Raw genomic sequence first — 22,785 nt, 5'->3', positions numbered from 1 at the left:
AATGGATCTACAAAAGAAAAATAGGTTCGGATGGAAAGGTAGAGACCTTTAAGGCAAGGCTGGTGGCGAAAGGGTATAGTCAACGCGAAGGCATTGACTATCAGGAGACCTTTTCACCTGTAGCCATGCTGAAATCCATCCGAACACTGCTTGCCATTGCAGCATTTCATGATTATGAAATCTGGCAGATGGATGTGAAAACTGCTTTCCTGAATGGATATCTTGATGAAGATATCTATATGGAACAACCTCTGGGTTTCACTTCCAGTGATGGAGATCACAAGGTCTGCAAGCTGCAAAGGTCCATCTATGGACTAAAGCAAGCATCTCGGAGTTGGAACACTCGTTTTGATGACACAATCAAAACGTTTGATTTCATCAAAAATGAAGAGGAACTGTGTGTTTACAAAAAGGTTAGTGGGAGCGCTGTCGTATTTCTCGTACTATACGTGGACGACATCCTCCTGATAGGAAATAATATTCCCATGCTAACCTCGGTCAAGGTCTGGTTGTCAAAAGAGTTCTCCATGAAAGACCTTGGGGAAGCATCCTATATTTTGGGAATAAAGATCTATAGAGATAGATCTAAAAGGATACTTGGCCTATCACAGAAAATGTATATAGAGGAAGTGCTGAAAAGGTTCAGCATGGAAAACTCCAAAAGGGGTCTCTTACCCCTTAGGCATGGAATTCATCTCTCCAAGAAGATGTGCCCCAACACATCTGAAGAGATTCAATGCATGAGCAAGATCCCTTATGCATCAGCAATAGGGAGCCTCATGTATGCCATGCTATGTACACGACCTGATATAGCTCTTGCTGTGAGTGTCACAAGCAGATATCAGTCAAATCCAGGTAAGGAACACTGGACAGCTGTGAAGAATATTCTTAAGTACTTGAGAAGAACTAAAGATTTATTCTTAGTCTTTGGAGGATCATCAGAGTTGAAGGTAGAAGGATGCACACATATTGATGATAAAAAGTCTACATCAGAATATGTGCAATGGTGGTTCAGCAAATTGGAAGAGTTTCAAACAACCGATCATTATAGATTCTACCTTAGAAGCTGAATGTTAAGCCGTCTCTAAGGGTGCAGTGGAAATCTTTTGGTTTAAAAAGTTCATTGCAGAATTAGGTGTAATGTCATCAGATGTCATAACACTCTACTGCGATAACAAAGGCACCATAGCACAAGCTAAGGAGCCAAAGGTCTCACCAGAAATCAAAGCACATAGAGCGGCAGTTTAACCTAATAAGCGACTACCTCGAAAGAAAATAAGTAGAGGATCAGAGAGTAGACTCCACAGAAAATGTGGCGGACCCATTCACTAAGCAGCTAAGTCGGCAGAAAAACTAAAGCGTATCTTGAGAAGATGGGGCTTAGGTTTATGGTTGATTGGCTTTAGTGCAAGTGGGAGATTGTTAGAAGTATGCCCTAGAAGCCAATCTGGCTGACACATTGTTAATTCTAGGGACATAATTTTGTACTTGACTATTTATTATTGAATAAATAAAAGGCATCTTTTCATTCATATTATCTATGTGTCTATGAATCGTCCAAGAAATTAATAAGATGATGATGCATATTCTCAAGAGTTGAGAATTTGAGCCATGTATCATTGGTGATTAATTTCTAAATGCTCCTGATCAATGGATCATCACGAGGACGGTGATCGATCCGATCAGTGCACAGATCACTTTTCTTCTGGATGGACGAGACTTGAGTCCACAGTGTGGGGATACTGAACTGATAGTGCAGGTGCTTGTTAGAGAATAAGGGTACTGAGCGTGACCAAGACAAGAAGTCACTTGGATGTCTATCCACTCGTCAGTGACTTACTTGATGTTGCAGTAGTGTGACTGGTCCTTTGACCAGCAGTGCTTCGGCTACTCACAGTGAGGTTATTGTAGTTTGACTGCACACATACATGGTCTCTAGCCATATGGGTCCATGCAGTGTAGATTGGCTGCAGTAGGTTCACTGTAGGAGTAGGGTATGCACCTACAAGGAATCTATCGACCTTGATAGAAGAGGAGTGATCCTATGTGATTTGTTAGACTGAGTTCTAAGACCTTGGCCAGGGCAGTAATATAAAGTGGAGAAAACGTTTTCCACTATCGAACTCGAGTCGAATAAATCTTGACATATGACAGACGATGGGGTTTGACGAGTTGTCCATGACCTCCGTCCTGTAGGGATCTACGATAGTAGGACTGTATCACACGTTAACTGCACCTAGAGGTTCATCATTCCATTCTGCTGGGTAGCCACTACATGCTGCTAGGTGTCACTGGTGGATGGTGGGACTCACAGGGATTATCTCGATGATCGATAAACCCTAATGAGTTGAGTTGGAATCGTTCCAACCCATTGAAAGGAGTTTTCAATGATATTGTGATAGAGATCACAATATATCTCACTACCAGTCAGAGTAGAACCTATGGGGTCACACACACCAGAAGTATTGACCGATCCGATGGTTGAAAAGTGATTATGAATCACAAATAATCAATTCGATTGATAAGAAGCTGAAGAAGGAACAAAGGAAATTAATTAATTGGACTTGAAACAAAAAGTCCTACTTCAAGTAGGATTCCTAGAGTCCTAATTAGATTAGGACTGAAAATCCTAGTTGGAGTAGGACTGGGATTCCTACTTGGAATAGGATTCCTGCAATCCTAATGAGATTAGGAGTTTTGAATCAAAATTGGATTCCTACTTGGAATAGGATTCCTACTTGGAATAGGATTCCTAGAGTCCTAATCGGATTAGGACTTCGGATTCAAATAGAGTCCTAATTGGATTAGGACTAAAATTAAACAAATCCTAATTGGATTAGGATTCTTTAAGTCCTAATTAATTATTAATCTAATGAATCAACATGACTCCTAATTGGATTAGGATTGAAGAGTTCAATTGAGTCATGGTTCATTCAAGTCCTAATTGGATTAGGACTAGCATAGATTGAACCCAATTGATTCATGATTTGGTTAAAGCCTAATAGGATTAGGACTTAGCCGTAAGAGGGACACCTAATCCTCCTTAGAGGAAGATTAGGGCAACACAATAAAGAAGGATCACGCCCCTCCTTTGCTCTTCTTTGGTGCGGCATGAAGAGAGGGGCCGGCACCCCTCTTTGGAAGAAAATAAGGAGCTCCTAAAAGTTAGGAGCTCCACACCTTTAAAAGGAGAGGCCTTGGCGGAACCCTAGGAGGGTGAATAACCTCCTTCCAGCCGTGGCCTCCTCTCTCCTTGGTTCAGCCGCCATCAGCAAAGGGAAAAGAAGAGGAGGCGTCTCCCTCCTCTTGGTCTTCTTCCTTGGCTCCAACGCATGAAAAGAGAAGAAGGCTGCAGGGGCTTTTGATCTTCTTCCCATCTTCATCCTTCTTCTTCCTCCTCTCAAGCACAATCAAGGGTTGATTGAAAGAGAGGAGATCAGCCATCAAAAGAAGTCTTTGCAAGGGAGCTAGCACCCCGGGAAGACAAGAAAGATTTGATCGGTCCTCTACTTCGTGTGGATACCCGTAGAGGCCGGACGTTTGAACGGCTTCAAGCGAACCCTCTTCCAAAAACCACGAATTCAGATTTGCGGTGATCATCTACCCGCGCAAGGTGAAGATCTGATCTTCCTAATGTTTTTAAAAGTTTTAATTCTTACCTAATTACGAAAGGTCTCGAAACAACGTTCATGCGATGAACGTTGATCCCGCACATGCCCCCTTTCCGCTGCCATCTGATTTTTGTTTTGAAATATCAGCGGCATGGGCAGGTTTCTAACAATTCTGCGTACCTCCATTCGAAACAGATCCATCAAAATTGATCCATCGGAACTTTGAATATTTCGGTGTTGGTTTATTATTATTTTTTAATAAATAACGATTATTCCGTAACGGTAATGTGTGGGAGTAAACAAAGTCATGGGTGGGCCTCTTAAATATGTGGCGCAGATGCCGGGGGCTCCTTTGGGCGGCTGTTCCAGGTGAGTCCCCATGCGCTTTCACCTTCTACAATGTAATCATAGATTAGGGGCACCTTTTGCAATGTAATCATAGATACATAATCTTACAATTCAGGACCTTATCTAAAATAATTAATCAAAAAAAATTAATTTAAAATTTTTAATTCTATATAAGTACTCAAGATTTATTTAGTAAATAATCGATATGGAACTCAATACACACTCGCATTGGTCCTCATATACTCTCCTATTTAAGCCTCAACGTTGTCGTCAGATTAAGAGTTCAAATATATTTTTTATCAAAAAAAAAGAGTTCAAATCTATTCACAAGCATTATGATCGTCCCATAGTTAGCCCCAATAGATCTATGCTATAGTGTTCCCTAGTTTACATAAATTATGGGCCGGATTTTTTCTAATATCATTTGTCATGACTTAGGATCTCACCAAAAAATACTAGCCAGAATGTATTTTTAAGGATTTCTTAGTCCAGTATAAGTATCCAAGATCGGCGAATAACCGATGTGGGACTAAACACATGCCCACACGGATCGTCACATACTCTCCTTATTCAGTCCCTAACGTCCTCGTCAGGCTAAGTGTTCTAATCTATTTGAATCTAATCACAAATACCACGATAGGCCCATGGTCAGCCTCCATAAACCTGTGCTGCATTATTCGCTAGTTTACATAGGTTATGGGCCAGGTCTGCTCCGATGCCATTTGTCATGATAGAGGATCTCATCCAAAAGGACTAGCCGGAAGGTATCTTTTTGTATTTCTTAGTTCTGTATAAGTACCCAAGATCGGCGAATAACCAATGTAGAAATAAACACCTGCCTGCATGGATCATCACATACTCCCTTTATTCAAGTTCTAACGTCCTCGTCAGGCTAAGAGTTCAAATCTATTCAAATCTAATCACAAGCACTATGATAGGCACGTAATCAGCCTCCATGAATCCGTGCTACAGTGTCCCCTAATCCACATAGATTATAGGCCAGGTCGGCTCTGATACTATTTGTAACAACTCAGAACCTCATCCAAAATGGCTAGCCGGAAGATGTTATTTGAGTTACTTGATCCTGTATAAATACTTAAGATTTATCCAACAAATAACCAATATGGGACTAAACACACGCTCGCACGAGTTGTTACACATGTAGTTCGATAACTGGCTAGGCTGGCAATGATAACTATGGGTAGGGCAACTATGCCATCGGAAAGATGAAATTGTAATGTACACAATTTTAGGAGAGAATGTTGCTAATTCTAGATCCATACCTTTAACATACATATATGTGATTTATGTTAGATATATGGCTCTCACTAATGTTGTCCGCATAATAAATTGAATCTCGTAAATATAACTTCAATTGTAAAAGTTGCAATTTAACATAAATATCTAGTGCTTCCTGAGCTCGATGGAGTTATCATGTCAGTCTCTATTGATGATCATATATAGCAACGTACCCAAAATTTCTGCTTGGAAGATAAATCGTGTGTATTTAAGCATATGCAAGGCTCTCTTGATAGACTTGGCTTCTGGCCTTCAACTTGGGTTTTTATTTGATCTCTAATCACTTATCGGATCTTCAAGAATTGCTGACGCATCGGTTTTGCAAGTTTACCAATGACATCTTCTCAATAGATTCCTGTCGTAGATTTATCAATAATGGAGTTTTTATTTGCCCGTTTTATATGGCAATGTGAAAAGCAGTTGTGCTTAAGAAGGTAGATCTTTTCTTTGCCTTGCCTTGAAGAATAGGCTGTAAACAGTCAAGTTCTCGCCAAAAATATGTTCGACAGCAAGCTTTGAAAGTCCCATCACAGTACAAGTATTGAAACCTCTTCGCATCTTTTAATTAAGTGCCCTTTCATTAGAAGCATTTGGTACGTTTTCAAACTTAAGCTCGTGTTGGTGGATGGTGCGGGTGTTGGGCTTGGGCTTAACTTTTTTTTGCCGTTTAGTTTTTTGAATTTAAATTTTAAAATGATTTTAGTTTTGTCTCTTAGTAAACATCGTGTTCTTTAAAAACATCTCTTCCTTCTTTTTAAACACTATCAGATCCAAGGATTAAAAATCAGAATATTTTTCCTTATCTTCCTCTTCATACTCCTTTCTGTTTTCTGTGTTCCTGAGCGATTCTGAGCTGTTCGCTAGTGTCACTATATCTGCGAGTGTACGCTTAGAGTGATCCGGTTGTTGTATCCTGGAGGATAGGCCGCCATTACCTGCTGCACCAGACTTATTCTTCGAGAGACGTGATCTATTCTTAAGGACAGTGACATCACGTCTCAACCGACAAGTTTTTTTTCTTACCATCTACTCTTTCCGTAACACACTTTAGATTACTTGAAGACGTAAAACTCTCATTGTAATTACTACCTCCTTTTCTTTTTTTCTTTTTTTCGTTTAGTCATGCTTTCACTTCCTTAATAAATTGGGGGAAGCTTCCTTTATTAAATATTTTAATATTTAGTAGTCAATAATTGTGATGGTATTTTTCAATCATGATGACATATGATATTGGAACCATGATGTGATGTTGTTTTGGAGTTGGTGACCTTAGACCAATCGTGCACAAGCAAGGATGAGCAAGAATGTCAAAGAGAAGGAATTGGTATAAAATCTCAAACTTTGATATCAAACAATGCAGTATAAAAGAACTACATGGTGAAACACAATGCATTTTTTGATACACCCCTGAAAAAATTTATTAACTCATATAAATTATATCTTCACTTCTTCACTATCAAAAAAATAAATGATTGATAAAACAACAAGCACTTCATGTAATCCTTGAAAAAAATAATAATGTCGCATTAAAATTTATTTTCTTTTCACTCTCATGTGCAATTCTATTGGGTTCAATCCATTGACTCTATCTTTAAAGACATATTTTTCTTAAAAAGAAGAAACTCATGCCCTCTCCAATGACAACAGATTTTTTATCATCAAACCGTGAAGGCTGATGAAGAACTGAACGAGATGAATTCTAGGAGCCGTTTGTCCTTAGTCCCACATCGGCCACGTGCAACATGTGGATAAAGTGCTCTTGGCATAAAAGGAGGTGGGAGCGGGCCGTTACACTCATACCTTTCTCGGCCTTTTGGCTAAGATCAAGTGTAGTATCTGTTCTTATCAGTTTAATATCTGATACGTGGGCCATTGGCCCACTATGATATTAAATTAATTTTTCTACGGGGGAGGGTCCTTCACGGTGGCTTGCCACCGGGGCCCCCGAGCGTCGCCCATGCGTTGCACTACGGCACGGGCCGGGCGCACCCAACTACCAAATCTAAATTGCAAATGGGGTACCCTCCCTATTGGACTGGGGCACGACTCTACTGTTGTTTAATTTTCAGAAAACGTTTCTTTAAACAATCGAACTTGAATTTTTGGAACAACATCTGCCCCTCAAAAGCAAAGAAACTCGGATTTTCTCAGTTTTTTATTATATTTGCTGATAATTTTCATTTCAGCAAGTTCCATGTGATCGTTTGGTGTTTAGCAAGGTTGTTTACCAAAAGTTAGACAATTTTAATGATTATATCATGTGATGAAACAACACAATGTCATTTATGGCTGGATCTAAATATGCTAAGGTGTGAAGTAATGATTCTGATTGAATGCAATTTAATGATGAGTTTAGGTGGGAATTAGTCAGATAATCCGAACAACACTATTGGGATGTGAGTGATCCCTGAGAATACCAAAAGTCACATTTATAAAATTAAGTTTTTATCATTTTCTAGTTGAGTGTCAAAGTAGAACCCCAAAGTCATTTTGAGGCTTAAATCAACTTTAAACTGTTTTAAACTAAAATGATCAAAAATGACTTTGGCTCCCAAATCCCAATGGAGCTTAAGTTTTACTTTCAGGTGGCGATAGCTTACTGACTTTGGATAGGTAGGTTATATTTTTATTGATGCATTATTTATTATAATTAATAGTAATTTTACCAAATTATTATTAATTATATCATTTTATTTATTTCTATATTTAATTAATAATAAATTAATTATTGATGAAAACTTATTGCAAAACTTACTAGTGAAAAGTTCATTTCAATGTCTTTATGCTACAATGTCAAATATTACGTTATAAAATATTTATTGATAATTTGTCTGATATTTCGAAATATATGAGATAAAATTATAGAAGTAGTTTTCAAGAGAGACAAAGAGATCAATATGCCGCATTTGAAATTTTTCTAGCAAACTCTGTTCATTTGCTTAAATTTTAATATTATACTGTATCATAGAACCAATTTAATAAGGATTGGCTTGTATTTTTTTTTTTTAATTCAATAAATTGGATAAACATGGCTAAAACTATTGCAAGAGTATTGTAAACTTGCTAATAAAGTGACCACGAATTTTAGTTCGGACTGTGCTTTTTTTTTTTTTTTTTTGCCTCCAAGCAAGAGATCGGGGGTTTAATCCCGGGGGTTTAATTCTTGATTAGTAAAACCTGGACTTCAGAATTAGCCAATAAATATTCTTTGTCCGCCTGCCTCCAGCCTCAGCTGAGTGTGAAACGGCAAAAAATTCTGGACCATTTGATCCAATGACGGACGGATCTACGCGACATGTAATGTCCGGGCCCAGAACCTACTAGGCCCAATAAGAAATGGGCCCAGTTAAGGGTTGGGCCCAAATTCCACTGTGGGCAGTGCTGTATAAGGATTGAAATAAAAAATAATAAAAACGAAGGGATAAGACCGACAGGGAGGGGTGACCCTCACCCCTGCTGACAGCCGCTGCCGGCGCGCCGGAGACAAGGGGGGCGGCGGCCAGTCCCGAGGTATGGAGGAATGGAGAGGGAAGGGACCTCTCAGAGGGGGTCTCATCCTTAAACAGTCCTTTAAGCCTATGCCGGCAACCCCAAAATGACAGACCCCCTAAACACCGAACGAGAGAAAGAGAGAGAGCCCGGAAGCTCCAAGAGGAAGGAGGAACCCCTAAGTCGGCAGAGGTGTTGGAGAGGAGGCACCGCAGGTCATCCCCGGAAATGGTAAGCTCCTGTTACCAAAATAAAAATAGAGGAGGGACTCCATGGACCTCAGTTGCAGTCACTGCCGGCTCTCGGTAGGGGGCTGCAGTCGGCCGGAGTCCATTCCCCTTCTTCTTCTTCAGTGGGATAGGGGGTCTCAGTGAAGAAGAAGAAGGGAGGAAAGAAAAGAAAATGAAAGAAAGAAGAAAAAGGAGAGAGGGAAGAGGGGACTCACCCGTGTGTGGCCGCGGGCATCGGCCGCAGGCGCGGTCGTGGGCTCAGCCGCAGGCGCGGCTGTGGACGCCGCGAGCTCGGCCGTGGCACTGCCGACTGTGGCTCGGCCCTCCCAAAACCCCCTTCTTCCTTCACAGGGGAAGAATGGAGAGAGGAAGAGAGAGGGTTTGGGAGTGAGAGAGAGAGAGAATAGGGGGTGGTGCCGGAGGGAAGGACCAAAGAAAAGAAAGAAAGAAAGAAAGAGAGAGGAGGAAGAGGCCGTAGATCCGGCCGGAGGAGAAGAAGAAGACCGGAGGACCGGCCGAAATGGCTAGGGCTTCCGATCGGAACCAAGGAGAGAGAGAGAAAGGAGAGGAGGAGGGGACTTGCCGTGTACGGCCGTGAGCGTCGCCGGTGCGGGCTCGGCCGGGGAAGCCGAGAGCTCGGCCGCGGGCTCGGCCGGGGAAGCCAAGAGCTCGGCCGCGGGCTCGGCCGGGGATGCCGCGGGGATTGGCCGCGGACGCCGCCGGTCGTGGGCCGTCTCCCTCCGCTCGCCATCCTCCCCTCCGCTCGCCGTCCTGCCATCGTCGGAGAAGAGAGGAAGGGGGAGATCGGGAGAGAAGGAAGGAAAGAGAGGAGGAGGGGAGGAAGCTTCGGGAAGGAGAAGAAAAGAAAAAGGAGAAGAGAAGAGAAGAAAAGAAAAAGGAAAAAAAAAAAAAAAGAGAAAAGAAAAGAAAAAGAAAAAGAAAAGAAAAGAAAGAAAAAGAGAAGAGAAAAGAAAAGAGTGGGTTAACGGGCCGGAATCGGGTTCGGGTCCGAAACCCGTTAAGCCCAATAATAAGAAATTGATTTAGCCAATTGAACCTGAACCCGAGCCTAATTAAATTGGGCTAAGTCTGGACGAGCCCAAACTGCAAATTGGGTCAAATCCGAACCGAATTAAGCCCAAATTGATTTGGGTCCGAACCCAATTAAATTGAGTTAGTTCCAGCAGACCCAATCTGGTTTTAAATCGAACCCCAAAGGCTTCAAATTGGACTTGGGCTAAATCCTTGGATGGGATCCAAGCAAGTAAATTCATAATATGATGAACTAAGAGATTTTATAATAAATAAATAGGGAATAATGTAATCCCTATTATGTTGTTTTAGGTGATTAAGGATTTGTCACCTGGACTTGAGCAATTTGGAAAGCGAATTGATGTAAGTAATCTGTCTTAATCCTATCGTAGATCTTGTATTACGTTTTATAAGATGAACCAGTGTTTTTTATACAATTTGAATTGTATGCATGATTAGTGAAGAATGTAAGTAACCTGTTCTAATCCTATTATAGATCATGTCATGTTATTAATGTTTTCCTAAGCATTTATTTTAAGTACATATGTTTCATGCATGATATGTTACAATGCATAAGTAACTTGCATGATCCCAGAAGCTATGGCTATGTATGCAACCTGATGATATTGATATTTTAATCATGCATGTAAGTTTATAAAGTCTTAGCTAGCCCCAGAGGCACTATAATGGGCTCAAAGATGCTACTGAGAATGACTGAGCCGCCAGTGGCTGAATAGTAACTGAGCTGCCCCGCCAGTGGCTGAATAGTAACTGAGCCTGCCCCGCCAGTGGCTGAATTGGAATTGGGCCTGCCCCGCCAGTGGCTGAATAGTAACTGAGCTGCCCCGCCAGTGGCTGAATAGTAACTGAGCTGGCCCCGCCAGTGGTCGAGTCTGACTTCGCAGTAGCATCCGAGAGAATGGACCACGGCATGCCGGGGCACGGTTTCATATGCATATAATATGAAAATTTTGTGATTTGCACTACTGCTTTGTTTAAACCGCATACTTATTATGCCAGGATGATTATTAGATAAACATGCATGTCAGCTTCTCAAAACCCTGATTTACATGTTTAGTCTACTGGTTGATCCGGTAGGATTATGCAGGATTACTTACTGAGCCGTGTAGCTCACATCTGTTTATGTTTCGTTTTCTTTCAGATCCTCACCAGTGATCGCCATCAGATATGTTTTTATTTTGTTACAGAGCTTCGTATTTTTGGAGAAGCTTATATACTTCTGTACATTTGAATAGCATAGAAGTTCTGTATTTTTGGTTTCAAACTTGAAGGTTGTACTGCAAACTTTTAATATATATATAAGGATGAATCCTTTTTGGCTACCTGTTACCCCTGTATGAGGCTGCGTGCTACTGTGGGCGATAGTCGGCAATAGCACGGCCGTGTCACGGATCCGGATCCGGGGCGTGACATTCTAGTGGTATCAGAGCAATAGGTTAATCATGAGTAAAAAAAAAAAAAAAATTTCAAATTTTAATAAGGGAATGGGTAGTTAAGTCTCATTCGGTAAGATTCTGCATACTTGGAAAGAGAAAAAAAAAGAAAAGATTTTATTGGTCGTATCATCGGTCAGTCACGAAAATTGCTTGACACAAATATTTTGATAGGTGACAATGAGCAACAAAAAGAAAGAAGTTAGGACTAATACAAAATCATTCGAGGGGCATGATTATGACAGGGATGGTATCAGAATTCAAGATTCAAGACTACAAAAAATTTTTGATGTTTTCAAACAGAATGGTAGCGAGCCATGCCAAAATAAGAATAAGCTAGTTTGGAGATTTCTCGATGGAGTAATTTGTATTTTGGATTATGATTAAAGTATATTTTGACTGATATTAAGTGGAGTACTAGCTATGGAATATTAAGGTACATGGTGATTATTGGTGTATCAGTATATAGGTGATTTTGGAAGTTTAACTTGATACCGGATACTGTGGATAATACTTCTAGTTTGAAGTTAATTATTTTGATGGCAAGATAGGGTTCATTCATAAGTTGTTTAAGGCTTGGACAAGGAAAGCTTTTATATTCTTCGAGGTTAAAATCGGTATGACAATTATGCATGAAACTATTGTATAGAAAGAAAATATATCTGAGAATGACATTTAAGAGTTTCTCCTTTGTTTACTTGGAATGTGACATATTAGATCTTTTCAAATTACAATGTAAGATTGGTATTTTGATTGAAAGTCATTTAGTAAATTCTGGGATAATTTCCAATCTTGAAGAATATTTTTGGCTCATTTTATATGAATGAAGTTGCTGAAAATGTAAAATTTATTTAAAGCATCGTTACTTATTTAAGGGGATCTTATGTTGGGATACCCTTTCTGTACTCGTTCATGAAAAGGTAAAAGGAAGTTCTAGCTAAGTAACATATGATCTAGATGGAGGAAAGATTTGAAGTGCAAATACATATGAAGGATTAAATAGTTCTGTTGGTAGACAAATAGTATGGCGATCAAAAGTTATTAATGAATTCAAAAAAAAAAAAAAAAAAATTGATGTTTTGAATCAGAGTGCGCAGCGAAAACATAGTGGGCTGAATTAGTTCTCTAAGTTGGTCTGTAGTATTATTCCATTGATTCGGAAAGTTGTAATAATAAAAGATTTGATCTGTTTTCTTCTGTAGTAGGATTTTCCTTGATAAATGAAAAGAAAATGATCGGATTTTTTTGGGATATCGCTGTGCTACCTTAAATTCTCCAGTTTTATGTCATGCTAAGAAATTCTTAGCATCTCGAGACTAGAATTAACGGATCATCAATTTTGATCTCAGATCTGGAATATGCTGATATAAACCTCCGTCCTCCTAAACTTGAAGCTTGAGTTTCTTTAATTAATATCAACCCTCCATCTGATTGAAAGAAATTAAGGTTGTCAATTGACTTTGATGAATAACTATCAAGGGTGGATTGAAGTTGTTTATGATCTAATCTTGTGATAGATCGGGTAATCGAGAGCAGTTGATACTTTGACAAAGAAACTTGATCTTCTTATTCAGAATTAAGATGTTGATTCTATGAATAATCTGGAGAGAGAGCTGTATAATCTTCACCCATGAGTTTTTCTATTATTGGTAACTCCCGGGAGAATCTTGGCATCTTAAATTTAGTATTAACAGATTGATGGTGCCTTGGTTGGGCTTAGACCTGAAATATTCCCTACTCCTAGCTATGACATCTTTGATCTACCTATCTAAAAGGGGTTTGAAGTTTTGCTAGGATAAAAGTTGATCATAAAATTGTAGGCAAGGTTAAGAGAAGAAAGAAGATTATAGATTATGAAAAGTATGTGATGCTAATGCTCTCACCTATTTCTATTAACCCGATTACGACCGTTGTGTGGACTTAATCGAGAGCAATTAATTTCTTGGGCCAAGAATCATAGCATTTAAAATCTAAGGCAGGAAGATTAGTCCTCTTTTGAAAGAGATCAAAGAACTCCTACGTGTCATAGATGGAAAGGTTCAAGTTTTGAGGTGCCATGATTTTGCCAAAATCTTATCAGCAAGCATTTTAAGAGGGAGACTAACCGAGAACTAGAGGATGACTCAATGGTTGACTACTTTTGAAAACCAGAACCTAGGGTATGTTTAATTTCGAGGACGAAATTTATTTTAAGGGGGGTAGGATGTAATGTCCGGGCCCAGAACCTACTAGGCCCAATAAGAAATGGGCCTAGTTAAGGGTTGGGCCCAAATTCCACTGTGGGCAGTGCTGTATAAGGATTGAAATAAAAAATAATAAAAATGAAGGGATAAGACCGACAGGGAGGGGTGACCCTCACCCCTGCTGACAGCCGCTGCCGGCGCGCCGGAGACAAGGGGGGCGGCGGCCAGTCCCGAGGTATGGAGGAATGGAGAGGGAAGGGACCTCTCAGAGGGGGTCTCATCCTTAAACAGTCCTTTAAGCCTATGCCGGCAACCCCAAAATGACAGACCCCCTAAACACCGAACGAGAGAAAGAGAGAGAGCCCGGAAGCTCCAAGAGGAAGGAGGAACCCCTAAGTCGGCAGAGGTGTTGGAGAGGAGGCACCGCAGGTCATCCCCGGAAATGGTAAGCTCCTGTTACCAAAATAAAAATAGAGGAGGGACTCCATGGACCTCAGTTGCAGTCACTGCCGGCTCTCGGTAGGGGGCTGCAGTCGGCCGGAGTCCATTCCCCTTCTTCTTCTTCAGTGGGATAGGGGGTCTCAGTGAAAAAGAAGAAGGGAGGAAAGAAAAGAAAATGAAAGAAAGAAGAAAAAGGAGAGAGGGAAGAGGGGACTCACCCGTGTGTGGCCGCGGGCATCGGCCGCAGGCGCGGTCGTGGGCTCAGCCGCAGGCGCGGCTGTGGACGCCGCGAGCTCGGCCGTGGCACTGCCGACTGTGGCTCGGCCCTCCCAAAACCCCCTTCTTCCTTCACAGGGGAAGAATGGAGAGAGGAAGAGAGAGGGTTTGGGAGTGAGAGAGAGAGAGAATAGGGGGTGGTGCCGGAGGGAAGGACCAAAGAAAAGAAAGAAAGAAAGAAAGAGAGAGGAGGAAGAGGCCGTAGATCCGGCCGGAGGAGAAGAAGAAGACCGGAGGACCGGCCGAAATGGCTAGGGCTTCCGATCGGAACCAAGGAGAGAGAGAGAAAGGAGAGGAGGAGGGGACTTGCCGTGTACGGCCGTGAGCGTCGCCGGTGCGGGCTCGGCCGGGGAAGCCGAGAGCTCGGCCGCGGGCTCGGCCAGGGAAGCCAAGAGCTCGGCCGCGGGCTCGGCCGGGGATGCCGCGGGGCTTGGCCGCGGACGCCGCCGGTCGTGGGCCGTCTCCCTCCGCTCGCCATCCTCCCCTCCGCTCGCCGTCCTGCCATCGTCGGAGAAGAGAGGAAGGGGGAGATCGGGAGAGAAGGAAGGAAAGAGAGGAGGAGGGGAGGAAGCTTCGGGAAGGAGAAGAAAAGAAAAAGGAGAAGAGAAGAGAAGAAAAGAAAAAGGAAAAAAAAAAAAAGAGAAAAGAAAAGAAAAAGAAAAAGAAAAGAAAAGAAAGAAAAAGAGAAGAGAAAAGAAAAGAGTGGGTTAACGGGCCGGAATCGGGTTCGGGTCCGAAACCCGTTAAGCCCAATAATAAGAAATTGATTTAGCCAATTGAACCTGAACCCGAGCCTAATTAAATTGGGCTAAGTCTGGACGAGCCCAAACTGCAAATTGGGTCAAATCCGAACCGAATTAAGCCCAAATTGATTTGGGTCCGAACCCAATTAAATTGAGTTAGTTCCAGCAGACCCAATCTGGTTTTAAATCGAACCCCAAAGGCTTCAAATTGGACTTGGGCTAAATCCTTGGATGGGATCCAAGCAAGTAAATTCATAATATGATGAACTAAGAGATTTTATAATAAATAAATAGGGAATAATGTAATCCCTATTATGTTGTTTTAGGTGATTAAGGATTTGTCACCTGGACTTGAGCAATTTGGAAAGCGAATTGATGTAAGTAATCTGTCTTAATCCTATCGTAGATCTTGTATTACGTTTTATAAGATGAACCAGTGTTTTTTATACAATTTGAATTGTATGCATGATTAGTGAAGAATGTAAGTAACCTGTTCTAATCCTATTATAGATCATGTCATGTTATTAATGTTTTCCTAAGCATTTATTTTAAGTACATATGTTTCATGCATGATATGTTACAATGCATAAGTAACTTGCATGATCCCAGAAGCTATGGCTATGTATGCAACCTGATGATATTGATATTTTAATCATGCATGTAAGTTTATAAAGTCTTAGCTAGCCCCAGAGGCACTATAATGGGCTCAAAGATGCTACTGAGAATGACTGAGCCGCCAGTGGCTGAATAGTAACTGAGCTGCCCCGCCAGTGGCTGAATAGTAACTGAGCCTGCCCCGCCAGTGGCTGAATTGGAATTGGGCCTGCCCCGCCAGTGGCTGAATAGTAACTGAGCTGCCCCGCCAGTGGCTGAATAGTAACTGAGCTGGCCCCGCCAGTGGTCGAGTCTGACTTCGCAGTAGCATCCGAGAGAATGGACCACGGCATGCCGGGGCACGGTTTCATATGCATATAATATGAAAATTTTGTGATTTGCACTACTGCTTTGTTTAAACCGCATACTTATTATGCCAGGATGATTATTAGATAAACATGCATGTCAGCTTCTCAAAACCCTGATTTACATGTTTAGTCTACTGGTTGATCCGGTAGGATTATGCAGGATTACTTACTGAGCCGTGTAGCTCACATCTGTTTATGTTTCGTTTTCTTTCAGATCCTCACCAGTGATCGCCATCAGATATGTTTTTATTTTGTTACAGAGCTTCGTATTTTTGGAGAAGCTTATATACTTCTGTACATTTGAATAGCATAGAAGTTCTGTATTTTTGGTTTCAAACTTGAAGGTTGTACTGCAAACTTTTAATATATATATAAGGATGAATCCTTTTTGGCTACCTGTTACCCCTGTATGAGGCTGCGTGCTACTGTGGGCGATAGTCGGCAATAGCACGGCCGTGTCACGGATCCGGATCCGGGGCGTGACAACATCAAGCCGTTAAAAAGATTCTCCTTTCCCACGTTGCGAGCCGGAGACGAGGTCCAACGAATGGTGTCCACAAGATGAACCTTTCTGATTAGACCCACTAATCATGAACAGTCACTGGGGTTTGCCTGCATAAACTCGATCATGCGTTCAATGGCTTTCCGATCCAAAGCTAGCTGCCATCTGTTCAGGATCCAAGGGTTTTCAATAACATAACTTTTCTTTGGGATGTTAGTGTTATACGAAAGTACTTTTTTATGAACACCTTTAATAATAATAATAATAATAATATAATAATAATTATTATTATTATTATTATTATTATTATTTGCTTAGGCATGTAAGCAGACACCTTTGCCTTATCACTTATCAGCAAGGTCAAAAGTGCATAAAATTCAACCACGCTGTCTAAAGTTTTTCTACCAATAATTATTAAAAAAAACATTTTAATGAACGGCAGAAAATTAGCTGTTCAAGACAAGAAACAGCCTTTTCTCCGTACCACGAAAATTAGCATTCAATTTAAAGTGGATCCCACCACGAGTCACAAGATTATTAGCAGAAACATCACTGGTTTTTTTAGTGGCAAATGATAACCATGGCCGCAATGGTTCAGAAATATTAATTGCTTTCAAAAGGAGGACTAGTTTCAGGAATATTAATTGCTTCCAAAAGATAACTTGCTTCAAGAATATTAATTACTTCCAAAAGGCAGCTTGTTCCAAAAATATTAATTGCTTCTAAAAAGCAGTTAAAAAAAAATATAATAAAGGTGGTTGGAGATTAATTATTATCCCTTAACCCCGGATGATTAGTGGGATTCAAATTATATTACACATAGTTGCCCCGGATCCTTTTTTCCTTCCCTCCTCGTCGAACCCTGCCTGCCGTCGTCTTTCTCCACCGCCATCGTCTTCCCAAGAAGAGGCGGCTGAAAGCGGGAAAAAACTCAATAAAGAATACGAGAACTTGTTCAATGTGCAGGAACCTGGGCATTATGTGAACAAATGTCCCGAAAATAAGGAGAATGCCATTGTTTCAAATGGTTCGCAAAAAAAAGAAGAAGGTTGTCGCAAGTGACTTGGACTTGAACCCCATATTTTCTTTGAAATATTAGATAAAAATTTCAAGGTATACGTCATTGCATATTTATTTTATTGTTTATATTCATATAGTGGTAGGTTATAAAAAAAATTTTACATGATTTTCATTTTATAAAAATTTTCAGGACATGGACATCGCTCATTCAAGTGCATTTATGGCCCTTAAAAAAATTGACTTGGATTTTGGGCACGAAGAAGCATTGTTGTAGTTAGGAAACACCCCCTCCCCCTCCCCAACGTGGACTTGGTTTCAATCTCAAGGTTGATCATTTTAAGTAGTTGATAAAGATGTTGAATTTTATTAGTTCATGTTTGGATTTTAATTGATTCTGCATTTTGATTGAAATTTTAAAGTGGAAAAGTTATTAGTACAGTATTTGTTGGCTATAATGATGTATCTCCATTTGTTAATTGAAAATTACTAAAATAGCATCATGTCACCATGGGCAGAGTAGGCACAAAAGCAGTCATGGTGGTATGCACTGAACCTTGCCATTTCATTTTTATTCTCTCTTAATGGGTAAAGTAGGAAATGAAAAAAAAGTAGAAGTATTTCTTTATTCTCTCTTAATAACTAATTACTTTTATAATTATTATTTTTATTTTCTCTCTCCATTTAATGTAATATTGGAAGGATATATTACATTAAATGATGATTCCACTTTATTTCTTGGAAAAAATATAGTGAAGGTAGTTAGAGACTAATTAATATTCCTTAACTAGCCCCACGGCGATGGTTAGCGGTAATCCTTTTCTAATCTGTCCTTGAACGCTGGGTTCACCCCATCCGCATGGCCACAGCTGGCCCTGCATAAACTTATCGTCGAAACGACCGCATATAAACTTCCTTTTGGTGCGCCACCATAAATGAACAGACGAGATTCTTCCACACGTGTGTGATCAACGGCGGATCCAAGCAGCGCATGGAATTCCCAAACGACTCACGTTCAGCTTCTCCTCTTCTTGCGGACGACCGCACAAATTCTTTTTCTGATTCTTTATTTGATCGACAATAATTGATAATAAAATAGAAAAACGAAAAGAAACACTTTTTTTCCGTGTTCTTCTTCTCTGATCGGTGGGCAGCGATGGCGGGAGAGAGGGAGGAGAACGTGTACCTGGCGAAGCTCGCCGAGCAGGCGGAGCGCTATGAGGAGATGGTGGAGTTCATGGAGAAGGTGACCGCGGCGGCGGCGGCGGCGGCGGCGGAGGGGGAGGAGCTCACCGTGGAGGAGCGCAACCTCCTCTCGGTGGCCTACAAGAACGTCATCGGCGCCCGACGGGCTTCGTGGCGGATCGTGTCGTCGATCGAACAGAAGGAGGAAAGCCGCGGCAACGAGGACCACGTCGCGGCCATCCGCGACTACCGTGCCAAGATCGAGGCCGAGCTCACCAGCATCTGTTCCGGGTTCCTCAAGCTCCTGGACGCAAGCCTCATCCCCTCCGCCTCCGTCTCCGACTCCAAGGTCTTCTACCTCAAGATGAAGGGCGACTACCACCGCTACCTCGCCGAGTTTAAGACTGGCTCCGACCGCAAGGACGCCGCGGAGAGCACTCTCGCTGCCTACAAGTCCGCCCAGGTTTCCAGTCTTTCTCTAGTTCTCGTCTCCCCTCGGTTTAGGGCTCCGATTCGATCCGGTGCTCCGATCTGCTTGTAGGATTAGGGGTTCGGAACTGACTCGGAGATCCAGTTGTTTGATCTCATGCAATGCTAGGGTTAGGGTTAGGTTATTAATTTGATTTGTTTTGATATGGACGGGTGGTGATGATTTGTTGGGATGATTAATCTGATGTGATGCGATAGGATATTGCGGCGGCGGAGCTGGCACCTACGCACCCGATCCGGTTGGGGCTGTCCCTCAACTTCTCGGTGTTTTACTACGAGATCTTGAACTCGCCGGACCGGGCTTGCACTCTCGCGAAGCAGGTGAGCTGAATGGATCTTGGAATTTTCAGTTTCTGGTATTTTGATTTTTTTTGTTCTTTTAGTTTATAGTTCTCTTGCTATTATTAGAACGTTGGTTTTTGAATTCCAGAATATATTTCATATATATAAATTCGATTCATATTTTAGATCCATAATTTGCCAATCAATGATACACATTTGGAAAAATAGCTCTGCACCTAGAAGATACACAAGGTAGACAATTCAACAACTGAGTAGATGACCTGAGACCACATTGTTCCCTCATTCCCTTGTAATTATAAGATATAAACATGTATGCATGATGTGATGAATAACAAATCTTGAGCGATGCTGTTCGTGGATTGTACTCCTTTAAAATGGCAATGGACTTATGTGATGTGATTTGATGGTCGATGTGTGTTTTTAAATGATGTATGCGACAAATGTGAATGCATGCGCCTACTTAAGGTGGTTTGGAATGCACTAAATCAAATAAAGGAAGGGCGGCAAGGTAGTCTTTTATCTGAGCTCACAAGCTCATGTCTATATGTATATTTTGTAGGTAGATGTTAAAATATTGATTATTTTTATGAAAATTCCCCTTTCTTTTTATGATATCATTGATTTGATTTTTGTTTTCTTTTCTTTGACTCTGCTGTGTTTTGCTCAGGGGGCAATTTCTTCCTTTAAGAAAAAGGGCAATTTCTTTTCAACCGCAGGATATTTGTTTTAGTAGCTGTGGCATGATTGAATGAAATTGGGCACCTCATGTTCTTTGATTAGGCTATAATAGTCAAGAATTCTATTGGGTTGGAAGGTTATTAGTTTCTTCGCAACTAAAATTTTTGGCCTTACTCTTTTTATACTTAGGTGAATGCCCTTTATTAGTATTTGGGTTCAAAATTTGAAGTTGTTGCTATTTTGATCGAAGGTGATTTCCTTTATTTAGTACTTCAATTCAAATATTGGAGGATCCTTTATTTGTTTAGGATCTCTATCTCATTCACGACCGCATTTATAGTTAGGATATTTTCTTTTCCTTTTGTGGTCGATCAGAGTTATAGTGCCTCTCTTCTCATTGTGTTTATTCAATGCTGAATAACTCCATCAGCATGTAATCAGAATGCCTGAAGTAAATCGCTTGTTTGAATATGTACTATAAAATTGGGCATATAGCATATGTTATTGCTTTTGTCAAGTACTTCGGAACAATTATGTTTAACAAGCTGACATGGATACAATCTGATCTTCTGACAATCTGATATGTCCTTCATGTTAGTTGAATGCTGGTATTATTTGATTCAAGGAGGGTTAGCCTCTCTCTCTCTCTCTCTCTCTGCTCCCTCTAAAAAAAAAAAAGATCTTTTGTTAGGGTTATACTTAAATTTTAAATCACCTTATTCTATTAATTCATTTGGGACAAGCTTTAATGGATGTTTTTAGTTTATGAAGACTTCTTAAAATTTTGTTGGTCCCTTTAGGTTAAAGTTTCAGTATTATTTTCCCTTTTTTGGTCGAGCTTTTTCTTCCATCCGAAAAACATGTAAAGGATCATTTAAGCCCAGTATTTCTTCATCTTGTGCTATCAGGCACTTCTTTAGATCCTTGAATGGGAATTTCATGCGACTCTTGATGTATTATCAAGATATTAATCTTACCTTTCGATTGGTGCTGTTAGGCATTTGATGAAGCGATTGCAGAGCTGGATACGCTTGGTGAGGAATCGTACAAAGACAGCACTCTTATCATGCAGCTCCTCCGAGATAATCTTACCCTGTGGACCTCAGACATGCAGGTCTTTGAAAGTTTAAAATAAGTAGCCTATATTTTTTTTTATCTTTAATGTGTGATCACATTCACTTCAAGAATCCAATTAATTAGTATCTGTTGTTTCCAGGATGATGGGGTAGATGAGATCAAAGAAGCACCCAAGCATGAGGATGAACAGCGGTAGCTGGTATTTCATTGGTTCCTCATAGCTGATCAAGGGTCCCCCGCTGATTTGCCCCATTAGAGATATAGATATTACTTGATCTCATCTGGCCGCTTGATGTCTTGGCATTCCATTCGTCACCTATCTACTGCCCCGTGAAGTTCCAAGTATCATTCTGTTTGTGTTTTTAGTTTATCTTGCTCTCTCTGCTTTTCCTCTTAAATTTGAATCTTTTGCTTTTGCCTGTTCCTTTTATCATCATTAGGTTTGCTGCTGTTGGGTTTGAATTTGAAAATGCCAGACTCTGATATGCTGGCCGTCAAAGCCCCCTCTTTTATGGTATACAATGGCTTTCCTGGATGATATGTAATGACAGACTTCATCTAATGTTATTTACAGAAATAGCTTATGTACAATTATGTGCCTGCTTTTGTTATTCGTTATAGTATTATGCTCGATGAGCTCATTCAAAAGAAAATCTCGACAGGCTGTTTTTCTGACAATCCCAGGTATCCGGCTCTTCTTGGCTGAAAACTATTACGTTTTTACATGGAACTGGGTTCTGCTTGTTTGTGGAAATGGCCCAATACTCCCTCTGATATCACTTGTTTCCTGGGGTGGAAAGCGCGGCTTATCGTTTGACCTTGTCCAACTGAAACGAGGCCCCAGTACTGCCCTCGAGTGAAACGTAACCTCCAAGTAAGGATGGAGAGTAAGAAGTCCATTTTTTGTCGATATGGTAGGACCATCATGTCGTCGCAGGGGATAATTTGGTTTCACGAAAATCTTGGAAAAAATAAGAAATAAATTATTTTTATGGAGAGATCTTTTGGAAATGGAGGGAACTTCTCGAAATGGAGAGAACTTCTGGAAGATTAGTTATATAAACTTGTTCGAATTCACTAGTTTTCTATATTCAAATAAACGATCAGAAAATCAGGTTGTTCGGAAAAAAAAGAGAGAGGATATGTTTGGTTCGAGGGAAGTGGGATTTTGGAGCGGGAATGGATGGTTTATATTGTAATTGCAAATCAACTATATTCTTTTTTAAATTTTGCCACCACGCTTTTTTGTTGGTTTATAATTTGTTAAAAAGTAGTGTTTTGGGCGGTGAATTGCACTTCTTTGCATGTGATGTGTGAAATACCCATTTCAACAACAAAAAAAAAAAATAAAAAAAATAAAAAAAATTGCACTTCTTTGCCCCAAAATTGATAATAAAGGACCAAGTGGGCAGGTGGGCCCGACGGGATGGAAACTTTAGCAGAACCGGCGCCACTTGAGACCACAG

General features: G+C 40.8%; 1 protein-coding gene and 1 non-coding gene across 3 annotated transcripts; both read left to right on the top strand.

The window, feature by feature from the left end:
- Positions 1–7,054: 7,054 nt before the first annotated feature.
- On the top strand, positions 7,055–7,252 carry LOC113461326. Its single transcript, XR_003383541.1, has one exon. It is a non-coding gene; the product is annotated as a U2 spliceosomal RNA (small nuclear RNA).
- Positions 7,253–18,694: 11,442 nt separating this feature from the next.
- On the top strand, positions 18,695–21,930 carry LOC103698019 (14-3-3 protein 6-like). 2 transcript variants are annotated; one of them, XR_602639.4, is made up of 5 exons: positions 18,695–19,235; positions 19,460–19,582; positions 21,240–21,356; positions 21,459–21,661; positions 21,760–21,930. XR_602639.4 is itself a non-coding variant. In XM_017840797.3 (4 exons), exons 1-4 carry the CDS (start codon positions 18,744–18,746, stop codon positions 21,513–21,515), a joined length of 789 nt encoding a protein of 262 aa, XP_017696286.1. In that variant the 5' UTR covers positions 18,695–18,743; the 3' UTR covers positions 21,516–21,919. The 2 variants fall into 2 exon arrangements, 1 of the variants encoding a protein (XP_017696286.1); XM_017840797.3 differs by having other exon boundaries at positions 21,459–21,919.
- The last annotated feature ends 855 nt before the right edge of the window (positions 21,931–22,785 follow it).

The sequence above is a fragment of the Phoenix dactylifera genome, unplaced genomic scaffold (assembly GCF_009389715.1).
Source record: "Phoenix dactylifera cultivar Barhee BC4 unplaced genomic scaffold, palm_55x_up_171113_PBpolish2nd_filt_p 000064F, whole genome shotgun sequence".
Classification (NCBI taxonomy): domain Eukaryota; kingdom Viridiplantae; phylum Streptophyta; class Magnoliopsida; order Arecales; family Arecaceae; genus Phoenix; species Phoenix dactylifera.
This window is presented reverse-complemented; position numbering and strand designations above follow the sequence as displayed.

Coding starts and splice junctions, on each gene's coding strand:
- LOC103698019 (XM_017840797.3), top strand. CDS start 18,744: ATGGCGGGAGAGAGGGAGGAGAACGTGTACCTGGCGAAGCTCGCCGAG. Junction 19,236..19,459: donor CTGCCTACAAGTCCGCCCAG/GTTTCCAGTCTT, acceptor GTGATGCGATAG/GATATTGCGGCGGCGGAGCT. Junction 19,583..21,239: donor CTTGCACTCTCGCGAAGCAG/GTGAGCTGAATG, acceptor TGGTGCTGTTAG/GCATTTGATGAAGCGATTGC.